The 12501-nt window shown below is 38.2% G+C and overlaps 2 protein-coding genes across 2 annotated transcripts; one reads left to right on the top strand and one right to left on the bottom strand.

Annotated features, from left to right (window-relative positions):
• Positions 1-428: 428 nt before the first annotated feature.
• Positions 429-3134, bottom strand: LOC145213297 (uncharacterized). Its single transcript, XM_080081525.1, has 4 exons — positions 3122-3134; positions 1655-1807; positions 1190-1300; positions 429-481 (listed from the first exon to the last, which is right to left on the bottom strand). Exons 1-4 carry the CDS (start codon positions 3132-3134, stop codon positions 429-431), a joined length of 330 nt encoding a protein of 109 aa, XP_079937651.1.
• Positions 3135-3293: 159 nt separating this feature from the next.
• LOC145213299 (uncharacterized) lies at positions 3294-8118 on the top strand. The gene is made up of 9 exons (XM_080081526.1): positions 3294-3422; positions 3792-3947; positions 4082-4207; positions 4912-5064; positions 5657-5746; positions 6320-6436; positions 6633-6709; positions 6764-6860; positions 8054-8118. The coding sequence occupies exons 1-9, from the start codon at positions 3329-3331 to the stop codon at positions 8116-8118; spliced, it is 975 nt and encodes a 324-aa protein (XP_079937652.1). The 5' UTR covers positions 3294-3328.
• The last annotated feature ends 4383 nt before the right edge of the window (positions 8119-12501 follow it).

Here is a 12501-nt window from a genome sequence, read left to right on the forward strand (position 1 = left end):
GTAATTTAAAATCTAGACATCGTTTTGTTTATTATAAACCCCCCATACCTACTACATACATACTACTGCAGTTATTCATTCCTGATGCGACGTCCGGGATCTGACGTCATTATGCCTATTGTCTGCCATTGTTGTGCAATGAAAGAGCGTGAGTCAATTTCAAAACATAACAAACTCATGAGATAGGTAGGGTACTGTTTATGTTTGAAACCTGAGACAGCTGTTTATTATGCAACCAAGCGAAACCTGACTTCATTGCTTGATGATGTCACTTTTTAATCTTTATTTTGAAAATTTACAGCGTTATATATGAATACATGGTTCAAATAAGGTAAATTATAGTTCTTATATTTTATTTGATGAGCTTGATGTGCTTAAGTTGATTGGTGCCTCTTTTTCTTGTACGTAGAAGACGGCGGATATTTCAGTTACATTTGTGTCTCTATTGAGATCACGACAGCAACAGCCCCAATCCGATACACTGTAAACAAACATTTTGCAAGTTAGAAAAAGATTATATTGTTACCGGACCAAAAATTGGTCGACTTTTTTTTTGGAATCGAAATGATCATTTTGGCCTATACGCTATCGACTATTAAACAGTATTTTTGCCCTGAAGTACATTTACATTGCATTTTTCGAGTTTGCCAACCACTGTTATGCCACTTATATCCGAAGTAAATTAACTTTTATCTTCTGCACCGTAAACAACATTCAAATAACCCGGCTCCTGAAGTCGCCTTTAAGCAACACGCTGCGCTTGACAACAAGAGACTGAAAGCATAGAGGCCAAATAGGAAAAGCGTAGACTCGACAACCGTTCCCAATGTGTTCAAACACAGCAACCACCCAAACAACCGCTTTTGAAAGAGGGACCGCGGCCTCATCGGTTTTGGGTTCCGCGAATCAAATTTGTAAGCCCCATCAGGAGGGCCGGATCCGGCCCGCGGGCCGTAGTTTGGTGACCCCAGCACTAGCAAACGTCACAAGATCGTTCTTAAAAAAGACTCTATTACGCTGTTGATCACAAACAGCGAGTTCTTTCACACAAAACGAACTTACCAATATATTTTAAATGTGCTTGAAGTACAAGCTAATAACAACTTTCAACCTGCTACATCTTTAATTAACTAGTTGATTCTGCGCATCTTCACTGGTTGCCTGCGCCCCAAACCAGTCGACTACCTACCATCCTGGCAGGCATCCAGCCGGCTGATCTCTGTCGCATTGGTGTTGGTCGTATTTGTGCCGTTGTAAGCCTTTGCCTTCATCGCGTAGATGACAACCTTGCCACCATCGTCTGTGAAAAAAGTCTTTTCTGAACGGTGCTTATTTTTCTGGTGTACTTTTTGGTACTACAACATGTTTAAGCAAAGTACAACAAAAAGTTGAGATCGTCAAACAACCTAAACTGTTTAGAAATTAAGTTTTGAAATGACACAACGACGTCATACATGGTCCTATACAGGACGATTTTTGCAGGTTTGGATTTAGTCCAATTTGAACCTGACATTTTGATTAAATGCTTTTTCCTTTATTGTGGTCAGGTAGCATTACTGATAAAGACGTCTGTGCGACGGAAGCACGCTTGTAGACACATGGGTTCTCTATTTGGAAAACATCTTCTTGTGTTTGACTCTGTCAGTCCACTAACCTGAAATCGTTCCTCGCTTTTTCGCAGCAGCGCAGACAGAGCTGTTGGTGAAATATTTTCCACTCGTGTACGTGTAGGAAGCAGCCTTGCATTTCGCCAGGCAGTAGACATGGGTAATCGGTAATTCGCAGTCGCCAGTTGTTTTGCATGTCACTGCAGAAAACAATAACAATGGTCGGTTGATTTGTTTTTGAAACCGTCAATTATTTATGCAATGAGAAAAACATCACACAAAGGGCATCTGCAAACAACTCGGACACAGGATTCACTGGCAGGGGCAAAATTTATGATTTTGCATCAATCTCGGGCCAGAAATCACAAATTAAAACTAATTTTACTCGTCACACTGATTTAGAAATTTTAGTCGTTGGTGTTTATGCGGTCCGAAGGCGAAACCAATTTCGTGAGTCATTCGATCACAGACAAATTATAACAGTGTGTCGCGTTGATACCTCAAGCAAAAGAAAACACGAACTAGTACTGCGTTTTTTCTTTTAAGTGCTGTTTTCACGATCTGTGACAATCTGTATTATTCCAGTACCCTTGAATCAAGGGCCTTGATCGTCACACTTTTCTAATATAAAACCTTGCAACAATAATAAACGATTTGTATTTTTTTGAGAGGGCATACACTGGTGTTACGTACTGTTGTTCTTACCGATCTCTAACTAAATCAATGTTTTTACCTAACAGAGGGGCCAACTGTGCCAGCAACAGGGGCGGGGGCTGGTGGTACGGTTAGTGCGACTAGACAAACCTAAATGTTCTGTGGGGCAACATGTGGCCGTTTCAAACACAAAAGCGTTCAATGCTGTTTCCACGGAAGTTTGGTGTGACTAAAGATTTGTTTGCTGTATATGGTGTGGTTTTTGTTTCGATCAACAATATGTTATTCGATAACTTTGCACAAATATAACTGTCCCATTTCATTGAAAAGTTATCGCACACCAAAGTAGCGATTTTTGCAAAATTCATGTGTTTAAAGTATGACAGTTCGAGTGACTATATTTTAACATACATAATGGATCACCTTTCAGACTACCATTGCCATAACGTGTGGATAATAAAAAAACGTCATTGGAAAAAGAAGGAACACTCTCTTTTAGCCGTCTATATCATCAAAGGCATGTGACAAGGTGCTTGCATTACAGGTATGGCGTGTTGCAAGCAGGATGTATGAACGGATTGTGCTGAGTACGTCCCTGCTAACCACGCCCAAATTAATTTAAAATGTTTGTGGTTAACAAACGGAATAAATTGGCAAAGAAAAGGTGGTTTGGTATTAGCGGAAAGCATACAATGATAAAGATATAAAGTACAACTAGTTTACTATGGTCAATTTAAGTCATTAACAATCGCTTAAAAGTAAAATTATTGATTTACATCTAGTATACTGACACGGCTGGATAAAATAACAACCGGATGTGTGTGTTTTTTGGCTTATAACTCCTCGGTAAATTCACTGACTTTGGGACGGCATAAACCTGTAGGATTCGAAGCTTATATTTTTCTGATTACTTGAGTGATTTTAGTTTTGAGGGATGTTAGTTTTAAAGACTTGTCAATCGGGCCAGAATGTTAGCTGGAAACGCAGTACTAGTTCGTGTTGTCTTTTGCTTGAAGATAAAAAAGGTTCATAATTTTATCTCCCCCTAAACAAGGTATCTTTTGATCATGTATCGTTCATCTTGCTTGAATGTGTACGCGGCTATAGTGTTTCTATGGACGGTTTTCTTCGATGGAATCTCTACCGAATACAATCCAGCAAGTAAGACTAAACTTTTAATTGCTACTATAAGCTCAGCAATCAGAGACAACTTTTTTAAAACAATTTTAAATATGGGCATTTTAAAAGCAGACAAAAAACGTTTTGTATTCGTCAAAGTTTCAAAACTCTAAAATGCTGAACTATTTTAGCGTAATTTTGCGCTAGGACTTATAGTAGGACCACGGATGAATGTTTCTAAAAATCGCAGTGTTAAAGAATGCCATGAATAAAATTGTCCAAAAATCGGAAAAAATTGTATTTGACTTTTGGCCCAAGCTACAATAAAAAACATATAAGCGAAATAACGTGAAAAACTTTAACTTTCGAAAGACGTTTTAGTGGCGATTCTAAATGTATGTTCTTGTGCAGTTACTTGCAAGACTCGGTTTGCCCACTTGAAGCACTCGATCACGAGCGTGATTTGTCCGGCAAACTGTTGGGAAGAAAATCCGTCGTTGTGTGGAAATGGGGTCTACACAAGCGGCCCGATATGTCTTGCAGCAATGCACGACCAACGGATTGACAGTGGGTTGAACAATATGTGCAAACAAAGTACATGAACACAAATGTATTGTTTTTTTATTATTATTATCAATGGTGGAGTATCTGACTTTCAAATTTACCCGACGACTATTGGTTAAACTTGTATGTTTTTTTAGATGATGGTGGAGTTGTGACGATTTATCGCAGCCCAACAGGAAAAAGTGGGTCTAGATACGGCAAAAAGAGCCAAGGTGTTAAGAGTCAAACATGTGCAAAGGGACAATACGGCTACACGTTCTCAAGTAAGAGCTTTTTCTTTAAGTCGTATGAATAGATTTGAAACCGACAATTTTGCCGCTTTAAACAAAGTTTCATGTCTTTTGATTGTTTTATCGACTCCTTTCGCGTTGTACAGAGTAAGGTGTATACGATCACCTTAAATAGGTGAACGTTGAAATAATAGTCGTTTGGGATAAAATTCCGGTATTTTTGCTAGACAGCCAGTTTGTTTAGCTCTATGAAGCATCAAATTTGTAATCTATAGCATTAACCAATTCTGGGTTCCGTTCAAAATTGTTTACAGATGAAAATTCCTATCCCAAGTGTGTGTGCCCTCCTCCTACGAAAAAGCACAAAACGACCTTATATTTTATCATTGTCAAGTCACTTATAATGTCGTCAAAATTTGTTTTGTTACCTTAAGTCTTAATACCTTATCAACGCGACACACTTTTATATATTTGTCTCGAATCAAACGACTCACGAAATTGGTTTGGCCCTCAGACCCCATAAACACCAACGACTTAAATTTAAATATCAGTGTGACGAGTAAAATAAGTTTTAATTTGTGATTTCTGGCCCGAGATTGATGCAAAATCATAAATTTTGCCCCTGCCAGTGAATCCTGTGTCCGAGTTGTTTTTAGATGCTCTTTGTGTGATGTTTTTCTCATTGCATAAATGATTTCAAAAACAAATCAACCGATCATTGTTATTGTTTTCTGCAGTGACATGCAAAACAACTGGCGACTGCGAATTACCGATTACCCATGTCTACTGCCCGGCGAAATGCAAGGCTGCTTCCTACACGTACACGAGTGGAAAATATTTCACCAACAGCTCTGTCTGCGCTGCTGCGAAAAAGCGAGGAACGATTTCAGGTTAGTGGACTGACAGAGTCAAACACAAGAAGATGTTTTCCGAATAGACAACCCATGTGTGTACAAGCGTGCTTCCGTCGCGTAGACGTGTTTATCAGCAATGCTACTGGCCACAACAAAGGAAATTGCATTGAATCAAAATATTAGCTTCAAATTAAACTCAGAAACGTCCCATATGAGAGATGAGAGATGAGTTTATTTCGCTCGGTGAACATAGCGACACACTAGCACTAAAAAATCACCAAGCCGGATATAGCTGCGCAACGTTAAAACGTTATAAAGCGCAAAACAACGAAGGGCACAATTGGCGCGCTGCAGCTACACCGTGTATTAAAAGGCATTAGGTGACCGGGGCTTACAAGAAAGTGAGGTTGGCGCGTTGTGGGTAAACACGACTGGGGGTATAACGTTGGTGGGACCAGTCGATATAGGACCATGTATAACGTTGTTGTGTCGCTTCAAAACTTAATTTCTAAACAGTTTAGGTTTTTTTGACGATCTCAACTTTTTGTTGTACTTTGCTTAAACATGTTGCAGTACCAAAAGTACACCAGAAAATTAAGCACCGTTCACAAAAGACTTGTTTTCACAGACGCTGGTGGCAAGGTTGTCATCTACGCGATGAAGGCAAAGGCTTACAACGGCACAAACACGACCAACACCGACTGGTTTTCGTTTGATGGTAAACTTAGGGCTTTTATTAATGGCCCTTAGTATGAAGAAAAAATAAGTGTAATGTTTACTACTTGGTGCACATTGGCCACATGCCCGAAATTGTGAGACCGGCCGGGACCCAAAAGTACAACCAAAAACCCGGCCCTGATTTTTTTAGTAGACCAGGGGTCGGCAACCCATGGCACGCCAACCGATTTTGGTGTTTATATGGAAGTATGATTTAACCTGTTACACTGCTTTTTGTAGTTCAAAACACTCTGCTTTCTCTTTATTATAATATTAATTATTGATATCTGCTGACACGAACCACTATTATTTGGAAAAACGTTGGCACGCGAGGTCATTAACATATGGAAATAACAAATAAATTGGCACGCGTTGCCAAAAAGGTTGCCGACTCCTGTACTAGACAATGTCCACAATGGGCCGTAAACTGAACGGAATAACGTGATAAGTATGGTCCAGTGTGAAGTCGGCCCCGAAATAAGTCTGTTTAGAGCAAACATAGGCTGAAAAGCGAGCTCGAACATGCGCGGTCCTCAGGTTGTAAACTACCTGGTTAGCAGTTTTACTGTTATAGATTTTGACGTTTGCTCCTACGTGAACCCGTGTGCAATTAACGGCACATGCGTCGACTTGCTTGCTGATTATGGCTGCTTGTGTCCGGAAAAATACACTGGAAGAAACTGTGAGACCGGTAAGTCGATTTTGCACATTACATTACGAGCTGTTGATTTATGTTACTTAGTATTTACGCAATGAACTGGACAAATGGAAAATTTACTGTGCATTGCATTGACTTGTCGTCCTGGGATTAGTTTAGACAAGAAAGACATTTGTATTTGGCCACAGAAGGTTTATTCCACCTAATTTAAAAATATTCTTTTTGGCAGAATTGCCTTGTGCCCCAGGAAGCCAAGAATCTCTACTTGCCGAAAAACTGAAGAATCTCTGTTCACAAGGATGGACTGTGAGTTATCATCATTCCTCTTTACTTTTCCTTAAACTAACTATTGTATTGTAGACGGTTCAAACTCGCTTTGACGGAAGTGTTAACTTTAGAAGACCCTGGGAAGATTATAAAACTGGGTTTGGAAACCCATCTGGGGAATTTTGGCTTGGTTTGTTTTTGATTCTTGTGTGTAAATCTGATGTGTTTATTTGTTGAAAAAACAGCCACATTTTCTTGAAAAAATGTGCCACAAAACACAGTATACGGTATAGTTTGCTAAAGCAAATTTTAACCCACGATTCTTTAATGCATTACCAGGAACTTGGCCGAATTGTCCGTCGCGCCTGGCCCATATACAGACTTAAAAAACCTTGATCGGGATTCGTCCCCGGGAGTGTCTTGGGTTCGAACCCCGTGAAAAAAAATTCTGTATTACATTACCAGAATTTTTTCTAATTACTTGTAATACTCTTTATTTATTGGCTCTATATGCTTTTACTGTAATACTCTTGATTTAGGAAATCCTTGCCGCTGCTAGCAATATAAATCACAATGATAGTTTTCACAAAAGCCATAATTTTTTAAGTTTACTCTACATGAAGTTTCGATTTCAGAAAAATCTCGTTTAAACACATGCTTCTGCAAACATAGGTTTGGAAAAAATGCACGCGATGACCCAATCAAAATCCTGCCGAGTTCGATTCGATTTAACAAACCCCGGCGAGAAAGAGAAATTTGCCGAATACAGGTGAACAAATATAACTAACCCCATAAAGCTTCTCTTGTAATTATTGTTTATATTTGTTGGGATTGAAAAATCGAGCACAGTTTTCTAAGATTAGTTTAACCTTGAATATGTGTGTAGCTCCGCTTGTCGCTTGGGTTTCTCACAAAGCGTGAGGTTTGCCTTTTTTCCTTCTGTGCTCGCGTTTCCGTTTTTTTGTTGCTCTGTTGTTGTGAAGACGTTTTTGCTTGATACGTCATTCTATAACTTTCGAATGACGGAAACAGACGGCACATGTGATTAAAAGTGTAAAACGTATTTGTCCACTATTCAATAGGCGATAAGGAAGTATAACTATATTTGTAGTGTCGAAATTTGTGAAAAACAATTTTTGATTTTTTCAAAACCTTTCGAATCAGAAGCTTGACTTTTTGGCAGTATTTTCCGAATCGGCTCCGAAATGGGAAACTACAAACTGAGCATTTCCGGTTACAACGCGTCATCAACAATTATTGATTATGTGCACTATCACAACGGCTATCAGTTCTCCACCTACGACAGGGAAAACGACGTTGATTCTACGTAAGAATGCTGATGTTTGCATTAAATTTCAGCTCAGTGATTTTTGTTATTTACAGTCGCCATTGTGCGGAGGAGTTTGGAGGTGGATGGTGGTACAGAGACTGCTATCATGTCAATCTGAATCAGGTTCCCCTGGCCTATTGGATAGGCGTTTCTTATTTTAACGTGACCGCAATAAGTATACAGTGCGATTAATATGTTTAAATATTTGACATGAGCTTGATTTATTTTACTTTTGTTAGCTTTAGTTTTTTCTCAGCGTACTAGGCAAAAACAGTAAAAACCGATATTAAACGGCGCAATATCATTACTCTAAAGCAGGGGTCGGCAACCTTTTTTAATGCGGACCGGTTTTGAAACTGAAACTTTATCGCGGACCGGCCTACAAAATAACAACAAATATTTATCAATGAAAACGCCTTAATTAGTTATCATCCGGGGATACATGGGCAAAATGTTTTAAAGCATTAATCCTGAAAAAGTATACAGTCCGGTAACAAACTCTTTGCGGACCGGTGGTTGCCGACCACTGGCACAAAGTCTTATACTGTATGCAAAAAACGCAAATAAATAAGTCTCGTCGGATGCAAATCAACAATTCTATGCGTAAACGCGTAATATTTGTGTGTCTGTTAGTTAAGCAATGATAGACAAAAGTCACAAGATCGTGCTAAAAAATAAACACGTTGTTACGCTGTTGATCCAAAACGAGCGAATAATGAATGTGTTTATGTATGTGTGTGATTTTTGTTATATTTTGCAGCTGGAACTTACACACTAAATTCAAATCGAACAGCTAGCGGCAAATTATTTATTAAATCATAATGAACTTATGTATTTTAGAATATCCTAATTATCATTTATTAAAGTTCCAGCCTAACCCTTTGCAAGAAAGTTCCGTGTGCTGTTGATGCCTTTTTTACACAATACGAAATTGTACATATGTTTTAAATGTGCTTGAAGTGCAAGCTTTGAATAAGTTTCACTTTGCTGCATTTTTAATTAACTAATTGATCCTGTGCTTTATCGCTGCAGTGTCATCCAGATTTTGAAAACGAGCACAAATTATAAGGTTCTACTTACAACTCAAGTGTAAACAACGTCTGAGAAAAAACACGTGTAGAGTATGTTATTGCCGATTTCAGCAAACAAAAGCAATACCTACCGTTAGAACCAATGTAGTAACACTTGTCGACAAAAATCTTATCAAAATTGGTTTTTATGTCTTTCTTTCGAGTTTCAAAACCTTTGTTTGTTTCTGTATATATATTATCTTGTGGATTAAAGTAATTTATCGTTGTGCATGTTAGGTTGTACTTACCGTACACAAATGTTGCTCTTTTTCGCTTACAATTTCCCTGCTTACAAGCTGTTGGAATCGGGTTTTAGCACAGCGCGACATTTAACATAATTACTGCAAGAAAATAAAGTAATGGAATCAACTCGACAATGACAGTTTCACGGTAATATATACGCGCCAGCAAAACTCCATTGATAGTAACGTACATTAGGTTTGCTCAATTCGAAGTACATTCATTTTACAATTTATGAATACGCTCTAGGGCAGGGATGTCAAACATGCGGCCCTTCAAGAGTTTTTGTGCGGCCCGCGAAGCAATTTTTAGAAGTTATACAATATACGATGGCAGGATATACTGTCAGGCCAGAGAGTTTACATGAATCAATCATCCACTATTAGTAGCATTTGCAACGTTTTAACAAAATTATGGAAATAACCCATCTTTAGAATCAGCTATTGCGATTGTTGCGTCATTGTATGCCATTGTTTTCACACAACGCAATAACGCACAGTTGGTTTTTTCTTACTGCTACTGTATATCTGTTTGTAATTTATAACAATATTGTTTTTTTAATGTAGTTAATGGAATTAATGAACATTTTACTTTTTAATCATGCAATTTTGTTGTTATGATGTTACGCTGTAACAAATGTTTCGATAGTGCGGCCCTCGACTCACTTACAAGTTTAGTTTTGGCCCTCAAAGTTGTTTGAGTTTGAAATGCCTGCTCTAGGGAATCTGACCCAACTTGAAATACAACCATGTATGTAATGTGTGCCTTGTTTTCATTATGAACGTGCTTACAGTTCCAAAACGCTCCTTAAACACAAGGAGGTGGTAAGGCAGTTCGTGGAACTAAAGTCTCACTTATAAAAGAACATTTGTAGTGTTTGTTGTGTAAAGTCGTTCTTGGTTAAGACGGAAGTTAAACTTGTTCGGACAAGAATTAAAAAATGTTGGCCCAATACCGGACCCGGTTCGAACCCGAATCGTTTTGTAAAAGCGCAATTAGTCCCGAAAGTTTAACTGATATACCTACATTCAAGCCTACAAAAAGTACGTCCGTACATAATATAATAAAGAACACATACACATTAGCAAATAATATACAATGGCCTAAAAACGCATTTTAGGTCGGTTTGGTGTTAGGTCCATCAACTATAGCTATATTTGCAAGGAAAATATTTATGTATTTTAGCTTAAACCATTGGCTGGGTCCAATTAACCAGACTGCTTTCTGACAAAAAAAAAACGGTAAATTACTTCTTAGACTTAGAGGTTGATTAGGTTAGTTTGGGTTAGGTTGGGTTATTGTGTTTATAAAACACAGGAGAATATAAAGCGAGAAACATGATGTTAACGTAAAGGAATGGTAGAAAGCTTGAAATTCCAAAACGTGAAAATAATCATTATGATGAGTCTAGAAATGTGACGATGACCAAATGCAACGTTATTGCCAACATGTGACAATACCACAAAGTCGGTATTACGTAAGTTTGCACTTTAGATATATCATAATCCTACTTAGGCTTATAGTCAATCCAAATTATACCTTGACGTAGGCACACAAACCAATCTAATATTTTTACACTGTTTCAATCTAACGATTACTGCATGTAAACGGATTTGTTTACAGTTCAGTTAAGCCCACTGTACCATAGTACTACCACTGGACAAACTTTTTATTTTTTTATTTTTTTTATTTCACGGGGTTCGAACCCAGGAACCTCCCGGGGACGAATCCCGATCAGGGTTTTTTATGTCTGTATATGGGTCAGGCGCGCCAGACCATTCGGTCAAGTTCCTGCCCAATCTAATTTGGCGCGCAACACCGTAAGTAAAATCAAGTGGTTAAAGAGATAGAATATCACACGAGATAGAAATTTGTTACAATGGATGACATTGTAGGGTAAAACTGTCTTTCTCTACTTTGCCTAGGCGTTTTTTATATTTTCTTGTGATAAATAAACGTTGAAATTATCTCATTTTAGCCAACTATGTACAAATTTGTGTTCGGAATTTATATTTAATGTGGTCGTAAGGTGTCGCCCCTGGGTTGTGATCGAATAGCAGTTTACAGTGTCTTGAACATGGCATACAGTGCAGGTGACCTTTTAAAGGGTTGGATAGTTTGTTTGTTGTGACATATGTTGTATGGTGTCAGCAGCAAAAAGGAAATATAAAGTGTTTTACCGCCTAACACCATGCAATAGAGAGGACTTACAAAACTAGGGCAAGTTTCTTAGTTGATTTATTTTTTGTTCGAGAACTATTCAATGTTGACCCACATTTTGGAAATAACAAACTTTTAAACTCATTTACATCCTTTCGAATTAGAAGAGATTAAGGTTTGTTTGAGAAATTGAAAAATGAAGGGTTTTATATTGTTATTACTGACTACGAAACAGTGTAGGTTTAGCTAAATCTAGGTGACTGTTGTGACGCAGTAATACAAGGCTAAATTAAAATTTCCATGTATATAGAACATGATGTGTTTGATCAGCTTTTCCAAAGTTTGCTGCCAAAAATGCTTCAACAAGCAACAGAAAGGCCTATACATGTAAATAAAACATAGCCTTTATGCAGTTTTTGGCATTTACTAAAATGCATCGGCTGTCTGTTATTTGTGAAGAGCTTTTGAATGAACAAGATGTTATTGTTAACATAGCTATTAAAATGTGTGCGTTATGGATCAAGCAGTCAAGTCCTAAATGACAGTATTATTCAGCAGGCTTTGTCTCAGATGTTTTTCAACTCGAACCACGTGTTAATCAACCAAGGACCCCTCGAGTTTGCAGATTCTGCGCGTTGCAACAAAACGTCAGAGCGTTACCTGCCTTGGGGAAGCGATGTTTAAAGCGTTGCGGGAGGAAGCACTTCACCCAATGTTGCAAGGCGACTAATCAACCACAAGCATAACGTGCTGAAACCACCATGCAATCCGTAAGTACTACTACCGGTAGTTCACCACAAGATCGCTATAACTCTTGCTTTCTTGCATTATGTCATTCTTTTAAAATTTATACTCGAACCCCAATCCCCATTCATGTCACAAAAATACTTAAAAGTCTTAAGACGTCTAAATGAGTAATATCGTGCAATCGCCAAGCTACACACTACATGTATGGTTGTATTTCAGGTTGGGTCAGACTCCCCAGAGCGTATTCATAAATGGTAAAATGGAATGTACTTCGAATTGAGGGA

This window comes from Phallusia mammillata, chromosome 2, assembly GCF_965637545.1.
Source record: "Phallusia mammillata chromosome 2, kaPhaMamm4.hap1.1, whole genome shotgun sequence".
NCBI classification, from domain to species: domain Eukaryota; kingdom Metazoa; phylum Chordata; class Ascidiacea; order Phlebobranchia; family Ascidiidae; genus Phallusia; species Phallusia mammillata.